The sequence below is a fragment of the Molossus molossus genome, unplaced genomic scaffold (genome assembly GCF_014108415.1).
Source record: "Molossus molossus isolate mMolMol1 unplaced genomic scaffold, mMolMol1.p scaffold_m16_p_10, whole genome shotgun sequence".
Classification (NCBI taxonomy): domain Eukaryota; kingdom Metazoa; phylum Chordata; class Mammalia; order Chiroptera; family Molossidae; genus Molossus; species Molossus molossus.
The window spans coordinates 89,085,071-89,104,226 of NW_023425345.1; the positions used below are offsets into that span (position 1 = coordinate 89,085,071).

General features: G+C 37.9%; 1 protein-coding gene and 1 non-coding gene across 5 annotated transcripts in view; both read left to right on the forward strand.

Annotated features, from left to right (window-relative positions):
• The window catches only part of MRPL42 (mitochondrial ribosomal protein L42), a 52,423-nt gene continuing 33,267 nt past the window's right edge, over positions 1 to 19,156 (forward strand). For 3 of the 4 annotated variants that reach the window (XM_036252089.1, XM_036252087.1, XM_036252090.1), the window contains exons 1-5: positions 1 to 57; positions 2,259 to 2,419; positions 8,176 to 8,239; positions 10,395 to 10,479; positions 17,081 to 17,244. In XM_036252089.1, coding sequence (XP_036107982.1) covers positions 2,350 to 2,419; positions 8,176 to 8,239; positions 10,395 to 10,479; positions 17,081 to 17,244 — 383 coding nt within the window. In that variant the 5' untranslated portion in view covers positions 1 to 57; positions 2,259 to 2,349. The remainder of the gene's footprint in view (positions 58 to 2,258; positions 2,420 to 8,175; positions 8,240 to 10,394; positions 10,480 to 17,080; positions 17,245 to 19,156) is intronic. The other variant, XM_036252088.1, reaches the window with a different exon arrangement.
• Positions 16,120 to 16,223, forward strand: LOC118624809. The gene has a single exon (XR_004958478.1). It is a non-coding gene; the product is annotated as a U6 spliceosomal RNA (small nuclear RNA).

Genomic DNA, 19,156 nt, shown 5'->3' on the forward strand with positions numbered 1-19,156 from the left:
GTCGCCCAGGACCCGGATCTAGGCAAGATGGCGGGTCCTCGGTGAGCAGCTGTCAAGGTAACCGTTGCCCTTCACTCGTGCAGTCCGGGAATCTCTAGAAGCGAAGCTGGGTAGGCCCGGACGGTTCACCGCAGTTGTCAGGTCTCCTACCTGTTGTTCGCGGCAGAATAAAGCTGCTGGCGTCCCCAGACTCGGTCCGTCCTGCCGCACGGCCGGCGTGTGGCCGCGCGCTGCCTGTGGGGACCCCCCTCGTGCCGGTGCCAGTCGCTTGCGGACCGCTCCAGGGCCAAGTCTTTCGGATCTGCCCCCGGGTTCTAGTTCCCGTGCTCCTGGTAGCCTGCTCCTCAAACTCAGGGCCCTCCAAGCCTCTCTGCAGTTTTGCTTCAGGGTTGAATTCTGGTCCAAGTGATTTGCCCTCAGAAGTTTTCTCGCGGGGGTGAATAACGTGACCCTCTGGTGGGTGTGCCTGCCTGTGGGCCTCGGGCAGAGGGCCCCCCCCCTCTTCCCCAAAAGTTTTGCTCACCGTTCGTGCTCAGAAGACAAGGGTTTGCGGACCTCCCTGGCCACCTGTTAAGCAGAGGTACAGTGGGCAGGTAACTCGTTTGACCTCTCTGAACCTCTGAATGCATAAAATGAAGATGCCTATTCACAGGCTTGCAGAAGAGCACACATTGCAAAGGAAAGCGGGTTGTACACTGTAAAGAGCACAGTATGAGCTCCGGGATAGCAGTGCTAATGGGCTGACAGTGCAGGGAACCAGCCTGCAAGGTTTAGTCTAGCAAACGAGACAGCGTGCTGATTCCATTTAGTCTGAATCGGGCAAGGGAGGAAATTGTCATCAAGGCCAATTAAAAACAAGGGATGAAACTGTTGTGGCGCAAGAGGACCGGGAGACCACCAGAGTTGAATTAAAGCCAAATAGCAAAGCTGGCCAACTACTGATCCCGAGTTCTCAGAGATCAGCCCCGACTTTCAGCTACTTTTTTATTTTATAGGGGGCTTGTTACAAACTTCTGCAACTGGCATTTCTTGTTGGCCTTGGGGGAGAGCAAGCAAGCAAGTACAGAAGTGGAGGCAGTTAGTGATAAGCAGGAGGGAATGGAGGTGGGAGGGGGCTGAGGCAAAGGGAACGGGGTGAACTGGGTCAGCACACCTCTCTCCTGCTATTCATTCTATTTTCTAAGTTTTAAAAAATAACAAATTTGCTTAGAGGACAAGTACATTTAGAGGAATACCAGGCCAGCTGGTACTTCCTCAGTTTGCCTCCGAAAGCTCCATAGTTGGCCTTTTGTTTATTTAATCAGGACGAGGTGATATGAGCAGGCCAGTACAGTAACAAGGCTTATATCCTTTTATATACATCAGCTATGGAGGTTGTGGTTGTTTTCCCCATGAAAGAAATGGGGTGGGGGGGTGTCATTTTTGTTAATGACTTGCCCAATATTTCCCAGTTTGTGACTCTTAAAGCTCTTGGAAGCTAGTCATTTAAACTTTGTACTTAGTTTCTTCATGAATCAAAATAAAGACACCACACATGATTAATATGAGAGTGAAACGAATGAAATGGTAATGAAAGCACCTTGGAAAATTAAAAACCTTATACATACAAGGTAAAGCAAAAGTAGGTTTACAGTTGTTTGTATGGAAAATAATACAAAAATTAATAAATAATAAAAATAAACTGTTTTGTGTACTCACAACTTTAACCTACTCTTGCCTCACCCTGTATATAAGATGATGAAATTATATTTGGCACTTCAGGGTGTTAATATGTGTTCGCCAAAATCAGTATCTAATAGGCCAAGGATAGGCTTTGTTTAATATTTCATTTAATCGGAAACAGACTACTACTTTAAGAGATGTAATAAGATCTTGTGTATGGTACCTGGGAAGTTGTATACAGACACATTAGCATTATGAAGGAGGATGTTCTGTGTAATATGTGTGGGTGACTGTTTCTAAGGGTAATTACACATTTACTGAGCGCTCATTAGATGGAAAGGACTACACTAGGTGCTGAGAAATTTGCATTTAAGAGAAATTGTAAAGGACGTGGTTCTGGGGTTTCTGATCTTATATTTTGATAATGTTGCTCATTTCTTACATTGTATAGAAATGGCAAGTTGTTTAAAAGTTTTGCTTTGTAACTGGTTCTTGATAGTGATTCCTGTCTTGTTTTTGTAGTGGTCAATATATTGTGTCACTTTAACTTACCATAGGTAGCAGTAATTTAAACAATTTTTTAATCTCTTACTCAGGGATGAAAATAGGTATGCCTAGAAGGAAATTTTAAAAGCATTTTCTCTTCAAATCTTTTTCCATACCTCCTGATAAGCATCGTGATTCACCATGGCCGTATCTGCAGTGAAATGGGCGATATCAAGCAGAACTATATTGAAACATTTATTTCCAGTTCAAAGTAAGTGAATTTTTAATGTTTAAAAAGAATTTTAAACTTTTTCAAATATTAAAGAAACATGTATTCATTGTAGGAAATTTAAAACATTTATTTATTTTATATGTCTTAGCAGGAGTGTTTGCAATAATGGAAAAAAGGATTAAGCCTAAATGTCTATCAAAAGGGAGATGGATAAATTATGGTATATCTTTACTACATGTAAAGATATCCAAATGGAAGGGGGGGGGGGTATGTCATAGAACAGTATCTATTGTATGATCCTATTTGTGCATTTTAAATATGATCTACCACATAAATGTGTGTGTATACATGCATAAATGCAGAGGAAAAAGTATGGACCAAATGAGTTATCTGTGTAGACCATAGGTGGGATTTTAGCATAGGGCAAATGAGGGAATTGATAAAGAAGAACTTTCTCTGGTTTGAATCAATTTACTATATTTCCACATATTACTTTTTTAGTAGTACTTAACACCAGCAAATAAAGGGCAAAATTACCATCCTATCTTATAAAGGTAATCATTGTTAATGTTTTGGTGTATTTTCTTAGTGTTTTTATTTATATATTTAATAATTTAGTTAATTATTTTTTAAAAATATGTTTTTATTGATTTTTTAGAGAGGGAGGGAGAGAGAGATAGAAACATCGATGTGAGAGAGAAACATTGATCAGCTGCCTCCTACACACCTGCACTGGGGATCAAGTGCACAACTGGGGCATATACCCTGACTAGGAATCAAACCAGGACCTCTCAGTCCATAGGACAATGCCCAGTCCACTGAGTCACACTGGCCGGGCTATTTAGCCATTTTAAAAACGAAAATAAAATGTAATTTCTACCTTCCTTTTTTAAAAATCCTCACCCAAGCATGTTTTTCTATTTATCTTCAGATAGTGTGGGAGGGAGGGAGAGAGAGAGAAACATCAATGTAAGAGAGACACTTCTATTGGTTGCCTCCCTCATGACCAGGGCCAGGGCCCAAACCACAACCAAGGTACGTGCCCTTGACCAGAATCTAACCCGTGACTCTTTGGTCCATGGGCCACCACACTAACCACTGAGCCAAACTGGCCAGGGCTTCTACCTAACTTTTCTAAAGAAATATATGTAGCCTTTTTCTTCAAAGTCTATTAATACATGTTTGATAGTCAAAACATCAACCCATATAAGTAAGTAGATTATTAAAATCTTATTTCCCTGCCAGCCTTTCACTTCTTTTTCCACTGTCTGAAGCAGACATAGAGTGTTCCAATATGTTTGCTTTTGCAAGTTTAACTACATCAGCCCACTTTTAGAAATATATATATGTTTTTATTGATTTTAGAGGGAGAGAGAGAAAACATCAATCGGTTGAACTTTGATTAGTTGCCTCCTGTACACACCCTGACCTGGGTAACCCACAACCTGGGTATATGCCCTGATCTGGAATCAAACCAGCAACCTTTCGGGGGACGCTGCTCAACCAGCTGAGCAGTCAGGGCAGCCAACTTTTTTACACATCTCTGCCTCACCTAAATCTGTTCGTTCATGTTTCCTATTTACTCTCATTTGCATTTGAACTTTTACGTATTAAGTTAAGGGGGAAAGAATTGTTTGAAGACTAGGATTAAAAAGTATAAGTAAAAGTATAAATGAACTAAGTAAAAGGAGGAGGAGATTGCTAAGAGACTTTAAATGTAAGAGTGAAAACAATAGTCAGCTCTTGATTACCATTTTTGTTGAGTTGTGGGTGAGACTCCTGCTGCTTAACCTCCCCTTTGCCCTGACAGGAACCCAGCCCCAAGGCTGATGGAAAATCAGACCTAATCAGTTTTTACCTAGTCCATGTCCTGAAACAGCAATTAGTCCTCACTCAGGTTAATCTGCCCTTGGATAAGTGAAAATTGTGTATGTATACTGTACCCGCTAGATTGTAACTTTGTACAGTGTCTAATTTATTTTGGTTTTCTCAGTGCCTCTCATACATAGTGGGTGATAAATGTTGAACTGATCTGAATGGATTGGATTTGTCATATATCTAGTTAACTAAAAATGAATTTGTTACCCCAGAAAATTATCCTGTTTCTAATCATCCCAGTACTCAGTGACTACCTAACTTCTTGCATCCTGAAGCCCCTTATTCTGCATGATTTCTATTATTACTATTATTGAAGTAAAGTATTACTATCATTGATATTTCATACCAAAAGGAAGGACATTAAAATTATAGACAAAGCAAACCCATGATTAAGGGAGAAAGTTCAATGAGCAAAAATAAAAAGTCCTGCCTATATTTCAGAAGGAACTTCTAAGACCTTGCAAAATACACAGTTAACATGGGAATGTGGAACATTTTACAGTTTTTTAAAGTATATTAAGCCTTTTGATCTTTACAACTTTGAATGATACTACATGGTATACAATCTAGTGTTATCTTTTTATTTTTATTTTATTTTATTTTATTTTATTTTTTTATCCTCACCCGAGGACATTTTTTCCATTTTTTGTTCAGATAGAGTGGGAGGGAGAGAGAGAAACATCGATGTGAAAGGGACACATTGAGTGGTTGCCACTCACATGACCCAACTAGGGCCGGGGACAAACTGCAGCCGAGGTGCATGACCTTAGCAGGAACCGAACCTGGGTCTTTCAGGACCGCAGGCCAACGCTCTAACCGCTGAGCCAAACCGGCCAGGGCTAGTGTTATCTTTTTAAAGATGAAGGAACTTGAGTTCTCTGGCTTTCAGAAACTTACCCAAGATAATATATGTGGTAAATGAGAACTGCAATAAAAACTTACGTCTCGCCCTGGCCAGTTTGGCTCAGTGGTTGAGTGTCGGCCTGCGGACCAGAGAGTCCCGGGTTCTGTTCCTGCTAGGGGCACGTACCATACACACAAAAAAACAACTTATGTCTCCTGTTGTACTTTGTCCAATACACTTCCTGCTGTACTGCCTTTCCTATAGTAATGTAAAATATTGAACATTTGTAAATTAAGTGGGGCTGTCAGTTTCTTTTTTTTTTTTAAAGTATGTTTTTATTGGTATTTTTAGAGAGAGAGGAAGGGAGAGAAGCATCACTGGTTGCTTTCTATACTCACTCTGACCAGGGACCATTGAATCCACACCCTAGGCATGTGCCCTGACCGGGAATTGAACCAGCAACCTTTTTTTTTTTTTTTTATCCTCACCCGAGGACATTTTTCCATTTTTTGTTCAGATAGAGCGGGAGGGAGAGAGAGGAAGAGAGAGAGAGAGAAACATCGACGTGAAGGGACACATCGAGCGGCTGCCACCCGCATGACCAACCAGGGCCGGGGACAAACTGCAACCGAGGTACATGCCCTTAGCGGGAACCGAACCTGGGTCTCTCTGTACCGCAGGCCGATGCTCTAACCGCTGAGCCAAACCGGCCAGGGCTGAACCAGCAACCTTTTGGTGCACAGGATGATGCTCAACCAACTGAGCCACACCAGCCAGGGCTCAACTTTTATATATATCTTATCAAAATGCAATTAAACATATATATGTAATAATAGCTTATAAGTTACAGAGAGCTGAATTTCATTGGAATTCTTTTTGGCACCTTAAGTTGCTTTGGATGATTGATATTTGGCATCGGTCCTAATTATATATTTAGAATCTCTGATACTTACCATAACTAGAATTTTTCTCTTGATAAAATGTCATAAAAGTTTTTCAAGTATTAATTATGCAGAAATTAACATTTTAGAGGCAGTTTGGCAATCACTTTTTTATTGGTAGCCACTGTAGGGGACACATTAATGACCATGGTGTGGTTGCTGGCCTTAAGGAACTTACTTAGATTTGCAGGTGAAACAGACATCTGTAGAAACTAGAAATACCTGTAATAGGAGGTAGAATGTGATGTATGTTATGAAGGTACAAACAAATGTCTGTGTAAGTACAGAGTAGTAATTGTACAGTTTCTTGTTGAACTGAAATACTGTTCTTGTATTTTCCCTTCTGCCTACTTAAGAACACTTAATTCTGTCTGTCCTGTCTCTGCCACCCAATCCGATGTTTCTTTCAGTGAACATGTATTCAGAGAATAAAACTCCTTTTAATATTAATCTAGACATAATTAGGAAGGTCCTCAACAGTATAAAACAAGAAAATAAATTGTGTAAATATTTTTTACTTTATCCTCTGATTTGTCTTATTGAATGCTGGTATGTATTAGCACAGTTAATTGAAAATTAATGAATCTTTTGAGAGATGAGGTTAACTTTCTAATTCTTTATATTTTATTATCTTACATCAATAGAAGTTTGGGGTTGACTTTTTGCTGAACAGTCTTGTATGATAATGGTGAATTTTGTTAAGGCACTTTTTATGCTTTGGAATAAGAACTTATATTTAGACCTCTAAGTGTAATGCAATCCTTGGAGAAAGGATAGGTGTACAAGATGGAAGACACATCTTTTTTACATATCTTTGATACACATCAATAACTGATGCACACTGCAAGAAGGTATAGCAATGTCATATGAAGTGTTGGTTGTGGAACATGTAAAATAGACAAGTCTGTCCTTTGCAATGGGGGTTATGGGGCGGGGGAGGGGGGAAAGGATTTTATGGAAGAGTAGCATTTGATTTTGAAGGATGAGCGATATTTGAACAGAGTAGAGATTGTGTTTCATACTGAGGAGGGAGAGGCTCAGTTGAGAAAAGTGCTCCTTGACTTCAGCCAGGATATATTCAGAACTTGCTTTTAACTATACTGAGCTATGTTTACATTTTTTCTTTACGTAATTTAAAAAAACACCCTTTCTCTCAACACCTTTACATTTATGTGAGCACATATGCTCAAATTAACTAAATCCACTTTACTCTTTGGGGTTTTTGCAGAGGGAGCTTTATATTGTGAACCTTTCACAAACTTTTAGAAAAGTAATTATGGCTCTTGGATTTGTAGATATTCTAAACAAGAAAAATGTGCTTTCAAATATGAGCATTTTGATTAAGGAAAATTAATTTTGAACAGTTTATTTTGTATTTTATCACTTAACATTCCGTCTTTATGAACTGTGTACTCCAGGCACATGAAATTTTTTAGAACACCCAAGTACTTCATATTCTTTTTTACCTCTCTGGTCCTTGGACTTGTTACTCCCTCTACAAGGATCATTTTACTCCTTATGGACTCCTGTTTATTCCCTCATCTTTCAGAGTACCTTAGACGTTGTCTCCACTGTAAAGGCCTTCTTGAACCTGTACAGTTCTGTTTTGTTTTGTTTTTGTTCTTTTAATCCTCACCCAAGGATATGTTTTTATTGATGTTTTTTAGAGAGAGAAGTGGGGGGAGGGGGACGTGGATGTGAGAGAGAAACATCAATTGATCGCCTCCCTTACACTCCCCAACGGGATGTAACCTGCAACCTAGGTATGTGCACTGACCGGAAATGGAACCTGCAACCTTTGGATGTACAGGATAATGCTCCAACCAACTGAGCCTCTGTACAGTTGTGTTTTGTAACTTTTCTGTGTTCCCTTCTCTTTCCCAATACTTAACCCATCCTAACAGGGCTTATCTTTTATACTGGAATTGTTTGTTCACTTGTCTGTCTCTCACCAGACTTGTACCCTGTCAGAGGGCAGGACTGGATCTTACTTGTTGAATCCCTAGTCCTTAGTACGTCCCTATTTCATAATAAACTAAATATTGTTTAAATGAGTGAAACTACCTTTACATTTATGTGAGTACATATGTTCAAATGAACTAAATCCACTTTACTTATTGGGGTTTTTGCAGGTGGAGCTTTATATTGTGTTTGTCATAAATCTACATATTCTTCTCTTCCAGATGACTATAATTGGTATGTATTAAAATTCAATTGTAAAAGTAACAGTGTGTTAGCTGTATCTGAAATGAATTTCATTTCATTTCTTGTTTGGGGTTTTTCTGATTTTTTATTATTCTTTGTTTTTAAAATGATTTCAGTGATCTTATTTACCCAATATCTGGGCTTATAAACATTTTAAATAAAAATCATTATCATGTTTCAGTGAATACTTAATTTGTTGTAAGACAGATATGCTGTTAAAAATGCTATCTTTTCTTCCTGAAGCATTCTTGAAACACTTAAGTCATTTTTATAGTTTTCTCTTAGGGTTTATATCTATTAGCTTATGCAATTATTTATCTTATCTTTTGTTTGATATTGAATAACCTAAATCACAAATATTTTATTCAACCACAATTTATTTGGTACTTACTCCATTCTAGTCACTATGCTAAGAACTAGGAAGAACATATGAATAAGATGTTGTCTTTTTTCTCTATAGCAGGCTGATATGCAGAAACTGCAACATATTTTCCTTTTTTTTTTTTATCCTCATCGAGGACATTTTTGCATTTATCTTCAGAGCAGGAGGGAGAGAGGGAGGAAGAGAGAAACATTGATGTGAAGAGAGACACATTGAGTGGTCACCACCCAAACGACCCCAACCAGGGCCAGGAAGAAACTGCAGCCGAGGTACATGCCCTTAGCAGGAACCAAACCCGTGACTCTCTGGTCCATAGGCCGATGCTCTAACCACTGGACAAACTGATCAGGGCCACAACATATTTTCTTAAGCTACATTTTTTTTTGTAAATTTTAGTAAAAATATTTTTTCTTTCCTCTTGACACTATATAATTTTACTTTGAGCTTTAATTGTACATTTAGTAAGTTTTTCAATAGTGATGAAATTAGATAATATAATAGGTAACACTTTTGAACTTCAAAAGAATGAGTCTTATAGGTACATTATGTAAAACTACATCCTTCATCAAAACTCATTTGATAGATTAAATATTCATTGTAGCCATATTATGGTATTTAATCTTAAAATCACGATGAAACAACTTTATCCCGTGTTAGCTAAAATACACTTTATAGTTTAATTGCTGGTCTGGCTCAAATCTGGTAGGTGTTGAAATCCTAGAACTTAAATTTATAGACATCTAAAGAACACATATATTTAATAATAGCTGAAAGCTGTGCTCCTTGGAATGTATATGGATCGAGTATAGTATTAGTTGTCAGAGTCTTTGAGAAACAGACTTGTTAAGTTGGTACCTGAAAGAATGAGATCTAGTCAGAGCATTCCTGGAAGTGTTTAGAGGAATATTGCCAAAATGCGTTCTTACGAGGGACTAACGGAGTGAAGGGATAATACTCAATAGTTCACAATTTGTTTGACCATAGAACCCTTTTTTTGGGAATCTTCTTACTGTTGTACTGTTCTGCCAAAGGCACTTGAAATACTGATCTAGACAAAGTGCCCAGCTACAATATTTATGATTAGAAATTCAGCCCTGGCCAGTTTTGCTCAGTGGTTAGAGCGTCGGCCCACGGACCAGAGAGTCCCAGGTACAGTTACCCCTAAGGGCACATAACCTTGGTTGCAGTTTGTTCCCGCCCTGCTTGGGGTCATGTGGGTGGCAACCACTTGATGTGTCTCTCACATCGATGTTTCTCTCTTTCTCTTCCCCCCCTTCTCTCCTGCTCTATCTGAAGATAAATGCAAAAATGTCCTCTGGTGAGGGGGGAGGGGAAAAAAAAGAAATTCAACTGATCCTTTACCTGGAAGAATATGTATTTTGCTGATCTTCAGTTTTAATAATTCAACCAAGTAATGTCCTTACAACTTTTTGAAGGCAGTTTATAGATAAGAAAAAGAAGTTCTAATAATAGTGACAAACATGAAAGTCTCTTCCAAATATCTGTGTAGTCTACAAAATAAATAATTTGAAGAATCATTTAGATGTAATAGTGGGTAATGCATTAAGAGTTTGCGGTGGTAGTTAAACTGATGTATTTTGTTGGATGGTCTGCATTGTTCTGTATGATACGGGTACCAGGTTTGCCAGTCCAGTGATATAGCATCTGTTCTTAAGGGATTAATGAATAATTCATTTTAGCGCTAAGAGTAATCATTCTGCCTTGAATACAGTATAACTTTGTTTCTGAAACATTCTTTTTTAGCAAAGTAGAACTTGCTTTGACATCTGATAGCAGGACAATAGTTTGCTACCATCCTTCTGTGGACATTCCATATGAACACACCAAAGTATGTATGAGAAAATTATATAATTTTTAATTTGCTGTTAGAAGTATTCACACTTCCTTAAAGTATCTAAAAAGAAGGATTTCCTTATATTTGATTCTTTAAAAATTTGGTTTAGATCTTTTGGCTTTTTTATTTTACTATTTTGATTTTTTTCTTATTTCTATTTCATCTTATTTCTTTAAAGGCTATTTTCTGTACACAAAGTAAACCATTTTAAACATAATTATGGCCCTGGCCGGTTTGGCTCAGCGGTTAGAGCGTCGGCCTGCGGTCCAGAGAGACCCAGGTTCGGTTCCTGCTAAGGGCATGTACCTTGGTTGCAGTTTGTCCCTGGCTCTAGTTAGGTCGTGTGGGTGGCAACCACTTGATGTGTCCCTTTCATGTCGATGTTTCTCCCTCTCTCTTCCTCTCTCTCCCTCCCACTCTATCTGAACAAAAAATAGAAAAGTGTCCTCAGGTGAGGTTAAAAAATAAATAAACATAATTATGGCATCAGTTTTCTGGTCTAAAATTGGGTAGATTTCTGACTAGGTATCAACACACCTGATATAAACTAACAGAGCACATTGTCCCTTACTACCCTATATTATCTAGTAAATTATGAAAAACTTGTATTTTAGAGTGCTATTTCATAACTTTAGTATTGTATTGAGTCTGATAATCCTTTTAATGTTAGTTTTTTCTAATCTGCCAACATGGGCATATGTTTTAAGTGGCCTACTTTAATTTCTTTCATATTTCTTTAAATGTTAGGCACTAGTTATAAGAGATTTTGTTCTGTTTTGTTTCAAAGATTTTTTTAGTGGGAGAGGAAGGGAGAAGGAGAGAGAGAGAGAGAAACATCAGTCGCATGCCTCCTACTTGCCCCCTGTCTGGGATTGAGCTCGAAACCCCAGGCATGTGCCCTGACAGGGAATCAAACTGGCAACCTTTTGGTGCATGGAACAATGCCCAACCAACTGAGCCACACCAGCCAGAGCATTGTTTTGTTTTCAGTACAATTTATTTTAGCTTGGCCCAAGTCTTTTTTATTATTTTTTATTTGAAAGGCTTTTTTCTGTTTCTTTAAGCCTTCTTTTACTATATTTGGTAATGTTTCATTTGCTTTTTGAGAAAATAATTAGATAATTCAAGTCATCACATAATGCATCTAATTAGGGTCCAGAGTACTGGTTGATTTGACAAAATAGGTTGTTATTTTGCTAATTTTTATTCCCTTTTTAACCTCACCATTTTGTCTGACTGCTTTGAATTCTAGCCACATATCATAGTCAATAATTTAATACCTCTTTTGTTTCATTTCTGTGAGCAGTGTATGGAAAATAGGCCTAAGTTAATGGCTCTGGGCCTGTAAACCTCCCAGCTGACACTATTTTGTGCCTTCTTCCATTCTTATTTTGTGGTATATTTCTGGTTACATGCCTTTTCTTTTCTTAGTAGTAATAGCAAGACGCCCAAGACTACAAGGTTATTTTTCAGCATTCAGATTCTCATCCATATATGGCTCTTTATATACCTGAATCTGACCCTTCTCCTATCCCTCCCAACTCTCAAAACCTTTCCATTGTACTCTTAAACTTACTGTCATCAGCAAAATCTCTCATAAACTTAAACTTGTTCCAGAATGTTGCCCTCACCTTCTGGCTTAACAAAAACCTGGCTGTACCCTAGGGCCAGTGCTTCCCCAGCAGTCTTTAAAGTAGTTGCTGTTTTTTCTCCTACTATATCCTTTTGTTACTGGGCCTAGAGGTGGGGTAGGTGTCTCTGTAGCTCCTCATTGTCATATCCAGACCATTTCCCCCTCTCCCTAACAGTTTCTAGCTTTGTTATTTACTGAACTGTACCATCTACCACCTTTTTTTTGTTGCTGCCATACTGCAGTTTACTTCTCTTTCTCCATCCTTCTACTCTTCCTTGAAGATTTTAGATGTGCTTTCACACTCTCCAATGCTGTTTCTGTCCTAATTCTTTGTTATTTCAGCATCTGTGTAGATCATCTGTCTAATACCCTGGCCTCCAACTTCTGTTCTTTTCTCGCTACCTCAGCCCCTACTCCCATGGTTGTGCTCTAGAGATATTCTAATCACAAATCACTGGTTCTCCTTTCTCCCAATCTCGCTTTCAAGAATTCTAGCTTACTACCAACTGCCCCTAGTCTTTCAGCTCCAAGAATTATTCATCTCCTCATTGACACCTATATCAATGATTGAACTACTTTTCACAGTCCCTCATGTATCTCACACATGCTCACTTCTCTCCTTACCCAGCATAGATTCCCTGATCCATCATTATAATCACTCCCTTGCATGCATGCCCAATCCCTGCTTTCTCTTTTTCTGCTGCACTCCCTTTGTTCCAGCGGTTGTCTCCTCTCCCACATTGTCAGTATTCCTCTCTGTAGTCAGGAAGGTCACTCCTGTCAGTTTACATGTAACCGCTCTGCTACCACACTGGTTTCCCTGCTTTTCTTCAAGTATGTCAGGCAAGCTCCTGCCTCAGGGCCTTTGTATTTCTTGCTTTCTCTGTCTATTATGCTTTTACCCCAGAAATCTCAGTTTATTTCCTTTACTTTAGATCTTTCCTTATTAATTTCCTAGTGAGGCCTTCCTGGACTACTGCATTTGAAGTAGTACCTCTACCTTTGGACTCCCCATTGTCCTTCTTTGCTTTACTATTCTCAATAACATTTATCATTTCTTGCACACTGAATATTTTCTTATTTTTCTATCCTGCCACTAAAATGTAAGCTCCATGAGGACAGAGCCTTGTCTCTTTTGTTCCCTACTATATCCTCAGCACCTGGAATCACAGCTTTTACTTGGTAGCTTCATAATGAATATTGATTGATTGAATGAACACATTTGTTTCTCTCTCACCGAGCTTAAGGGTTTTCTGTTTTAGGGCTAAGAAACATTCATATGGTGAGGCATGGATTTTTTTTGTTTCTCAACTAATAAATTCTAGATTGGGCTGCATAATAAGAAACATTCTTGAAAACATGTAACTGTTAGAATAAAGTATGTTCTTTCTGAATCCAGATTTACAAATCTCATGATAATAATATGTAGCATTAAATAAATATCCTCAAACATGACTTAAAATGTAGACTTTATTTTCCTCTTTTCTCCAGGAAGTAGAGCTGCAACTCTTGTGAGACCTTTGATTCTCTAGGCCCTGGAAAGTATATTGTGTACAAAGATCCTAGTCATATGTAGGTAGAAATACCAACTAAGACTGGCTTTCAGAAAGTTAAGATGATTTGCATCTTTGGTTTTCTGGTCATTTAGGTTTAACTCTAAAGTATGTTGATTATCTTACATAGATCCAGGTAAAAAGATCCTTTTTTTCTGCTTCTGCCTGGTATATGTTTTATTAAAAGTACTAATATTCTAAATATGTTTCCCAAATTTAGAATTTCTAATTTAGGAAAATAAAGATATTCTACCAGAGACAAAAAAATAATGATTGGAAAAATAAAATGAAAATGTAAGTACTAGGCAGTTCTTTTTGGTGGTTGATTTAGTGGAAAATTTTGAACATCAAATTTCTAAAATTCTAAAGAAAAGTAGGAAATTCAGCATGACAGTACTGAATGTTTTATGAAGTTGATATTCAGTTTTATTTTAGTTTTTCCTTTTTACTGAAACATTCATGTACCCTTTCTTTGAAATTGGTCAAAGAGATCAAATACTGCCTAATAATCAATTCTGAGTCTGCCAGAGGCTCTTGGTATAGACTTTGAAGAATCCATTAATTCCACTGTCTTTTATCTGTATGCCTGGGGAAAAAAATCTGTTTTTAATCATACAAAGCGGAGAGCATTTGTGATGTATTAGAATTGTGCCTGTTTGGGAATAGGACCATAGACCATGAACATTTATTAACACTTGAAAATAACTAGCTTTTTGATAATATTTAAAACATTTTATCTTTAGCAACAAGTTTAATAACCTGAAAGAGAGAAAACTATAGGCTCCAATCTCATATTTGCTGTTACCCATCAGAGTCTGATAGTAACTAGCAAAGACAATTGTTAATATTTCACTTTACCAACAAAGATGATATTTTAACATTACTTTGTGTCTAAGGCGCACTTTTTCTTTTTTCTTTTTTTTTTATCCTCACCCGAGGACATCTTTGCATTTATCCTCAGATAGAGTGGGAGGGAGAGAGGTGGGAAGAGAGAGAGAGAAACATCGATGCAAGAGAAACACATCGAGTGGTCGCCACCCACCCGACCCCAACTGGGGCCAGGGACAAACTGCAACCGAGGTACATGCCCTTAGTGGGAATCAAACCCGATGCTCTAACCACTGAGCCAAACAGGCCAGGGCATCTTTAAAATAAGTTTAAATCACATTTTTTTGTGTTTGAGAACCTAAAAGGTAACAGCTGTATACCATTTTGAACTCTTAAGAGAATGAGAGACAGCTAAGCATACTATATATTATTATTTCATCTAGTCATCATCATCAAGCCTTTATTAGGTAGATATTACTTCTCTGATTTTACAGAAAGGGAAATTAAGAGCTTAAATAATTTGCCCAAGGTCACAGAGCTAATAAAGGATAGAATCAGAGGCCAAAGCCCAAGTTTCAACCTCTTTATTATCCTTCCTCCTTATTACCTCTCACACCACAAAAGTGGTTCTTCATTTCTACTTATATCAAATTGTTACTTATAAAACTAACCTCGAAGGCCTTTCATAATCTGATTTCTTGAGATCTGTTTCTTAAGATTGCCTCTTTATCGTGTGTCCCTACCTACGTTCCTTTACTCGTAGGGTTTGTTATCCTTTGCAGGATACATTCTGCCCTCTGATAAGTCTCTGACTTGGCTCCCATTCTACTTCTCACTGATGTCTGTTACTTTGCATTTCTGATGTACTTGTGCCACCTTCATGCACCTATATATTGCCTTTTTTTTTCTTTATTGATTTTAGAGAGAGGGAGAGAAACATCAGTGAGAGAGAACATCGATTGGCCACCTCCTGCATGCCCCCCACTAGGGATCGGGCCCACAACCTGGGCTTGTGCCCTGATCGGGAATCGAATGGTGAGCTCTTGGTGCATGGGTGGATGCTCAACCACTGAGCCACACCAGCTGGGCCCTATATATTGACTTTTAAAGAGTTCTTATTGTTTCATGTATATAAGCTAAGTAAATATAAGTATAGTAAATATCAAATTGCCATAAAGCATCATTTTTTGGCATTTCATGATCAAAAAATAAACACATTGAAATTTTTCCTGCTTCTATTGTATATAAAAAATTTTCTGATTTCTTTTTTTTACACAATTTTCTTTTTCAATATAAAGAATTCAAGTATATACTTGCCTTGTTCAGACTGTCTGTCCCCAACTAAGAAATTTAATGTTCACTAAATCAGTCTTCAAACCCATCCCTTGCCCATTCTTTTTACTGTTTTTTTCTTTTTTTTCTTTCCTTGACTTTATAGGGGTGACATTGGTTAATAAAATTATATAGGTTTCAGGTATACAGTTCTATAATACATCATTTGTATATTGTGTGTTCACCACCCAAGTCAAGTATCCAGAAGTATTCTTTTTAATGAAAGATTTCTATCTCACTTTAAGTTTATTCAGGGTAGAGACTGTACATTTTTAATTTAAAAAAATAGTACTCGCTTCAGTAGCACATACACTAAAATTGGAACAATACAGAGATTAGCAGGGCCCCTACACAAGGATGACACACACGTTTGTGAAGCGTTCCATGTTTAAATATAATATTAATAATAATAATAATTGGCATAATTTATAGTTTTGAAACATAGAAACCAATCTAATAAGTCTTTATTATTGAAAGAAATAGAATTTTAAATAAGACCTTTATTATTGGAAAAGAAACCCAAAACTTGATGTAAGAAGAAAAATATTTCTTATTCTTTTTTTGTTGTTGTTAATCCTCACTCAAGGATATTTTTTCGTTGATTTTTAGATAGAGTGGGAGGGAAGGAGGGAGGGGTGGAGGGAGGGAGGGAGGGAGGAAGGAAGGAAAGAAGGAAGGGAAAAAGAAACATCAATTGGCTGCCTCCCACACGACCCTGACCGGGGATCAAACTTGCAACCCAGGTACGTGTCCTTGACTGGGAATCTGGCTGCAGGCTGACACTCTTAACTGCTGAGCCAAACCAACCAGGGCGTATTTCTTTTCTTTTATTGTCCTCACCCAAGGACATTTTTCCATTTTTTGTTCAGATAGAGTGGGAAGGAGAGAGAGAGAGAGAGAAACATCAATATGAAAAGGACACATCGAGTGGCTGCCTCCCGCAGGGCCCAACCAGGGCCAGGGACAAACTGCAACCGAGGTACATGCCCTTAGAGGGAACCAAACCTGGGTCTCTCTGGACCGCAGGCCGATGCTCTAACCGCTGAGCCAAACTGGCCAGGGCCAGGGCATATTTCTTAATCTTTAATTAAAAATGCAACTAAGTGAAACTTTGTTCTGATAGTTTACCTGTCCACCTAGAGGTACTGTAATGAATTCTTGAGAATGGTAATTGTTTTATCATAAACTCAATCAAATGCTCACTAACTTTTCTATATTTCGAAGCTATTTATTACTGTTTATTTTGTAGCCTATCCCTCGGCCAGATCCTGTGCATAATTATGAAGAAACACAGGATCAAGTACTGAAAACCAGATTAGAAGAAAAAGGTGAAAGCTTTGAACAAGGACCCATGATAGAACAACTTAGCAAAATGTTCTTTACTACTAAGCACCGTTGGTATCCTCGTGGACAGTAAGTTCTATTTTCTTTCAGCTTGCACTAGACATACTGAAAGAATACATAACTTACCTTGCATTAAACTTCTGTATGGGGAAATTAATACCCAGTAGGATTACCTACTGTATATGTTCTCTCTTTTTTTAAATTGATGTATAATTGACATATAACGTATTTGTTTCAGGCATAGACCATAATGATTTGATATATATATATATATATTTTAAATAGGTTTTTATTGATATTTTTTTGAGAGAGAGGAAGAGGGGGAGAGAGAGAGAGAGAGAGAGAGAAACATTGATGTGAGAGAAACATCAGTTGGCCGCCTCCAGCACGCCACCCACTGGGGATCGAGCCCGCAACTCAGGCATGTGCCCTGACCTAGAATCAAACCGTGACCCTTCAGTCCATGGGACGACGCTCAATCCACTGAACCACACGGGCTGGGTAATTTGATATTTTTATATATCACATTTTTTTTCATTCATTGATGGACACAGGCTATTTCCATGTCTTGGCTATTATAAATAAAAATAATGCTGCAGGGAACATAGAATGCATATATCTTTTCAAATTATTGTTTTTGTTTTCTTTGGCTAAATATCCAGAAGTAGAATTGCTGGATCATATGGTAGTCTATTTTTAGTTTTGGGGGACTTCTGTATTGTTTTCTATAGTGGTTACAACAATTTACATTCCCACCAGATTATTTACTATATTTTAAAATCTACATGTACCTAGCTAAACTGTAATAATACTTTTTTACTTTGTTTTAATGGAGGGATTTAACCACAGCTTTCAGTGAATTTTGTAAGAATTTTTAAAAATATTTCCATTCTGCCCTGGCCAGTGTGGCTCTGTTGGAGCAACATCACGAACACCAAAAGGTCATGGGTTCGATTTCCGATTAGGGCACTTACCTAGGTTACTGGTTTCATACATGGTCAGGGCGAATACGGGAAGCAACCAATTGATGTTCCTTTCTCACATCGATGTTTCTCTCTCTTTCTCTCTCTCCCTCCTTCCCTCTCTCCCCCCATTCCTCTTTCTCTCAAAATGAACATGTCCTCCAGTGAGGATTAAAAAACGTTTTTTTTATTCTGTGATATAGTCATTTAACATTGTTTTTCTTTATCCTGATGATTTATCTTGATTTTATTCCTTAATCCATTTCCTTAACAGATTTTGAGTTATAAAAAAACAAAACTAGGGTACACAGCATATAATTGGGTAGTATATATTGTTCTCAATTTCTTTAGTAGTTTACAATTGTCCCTCTGTTTGTAAATACTAACACTGTATTACATTGATTCTAACCCCTATCTGACTCTGGCTTTAGTATTTTCTTCTCTTTCTCCCTTCCTTGCCTCCACCCCACCAAAACCATGATGTTGCTTTTTTCATTGTTTATGTTTGTTTGAGTACCCTTTGTTCTTATTCACTGTGTCCCCCAGTAAATAGCACTGGGCTGGCATGGCACATTTATGGCTGGACATGCTGTGGGATTAATGAATATACATTTATTGAGCTGCTCTACTAAGTACTGGATAATCAGAAACACGATCCTTATTTTGAAGTTGTTTATTGGCAAGGAGGAAACAGAGAGTAAAAACTGCGTGATTGAGCCTTGAAGGATGGTTAGTAGTTACCTATGAGGATTGGGGAAAAGGCTTTTCAGGCGGAGAGAACAGCATGTGTTAGAGTATACTGGGGAATTTGCAAGTAGTTCACCTTGGATAGGACTCAGAATATGAGGAGGGAATGTAGAAAGGGTCTTGTGAAGGATTTTATGTTGTACTGAGTTCATATCATATTTTCATTGCCAAATTTTAAGAAGCAAACTGGCATGCCCAACTTCTATCCATTAGAAAATTATTAAGTGGGTTCTGTATTTGGGATAAGGTGATATGTGGAAAGGTTGGAGTCA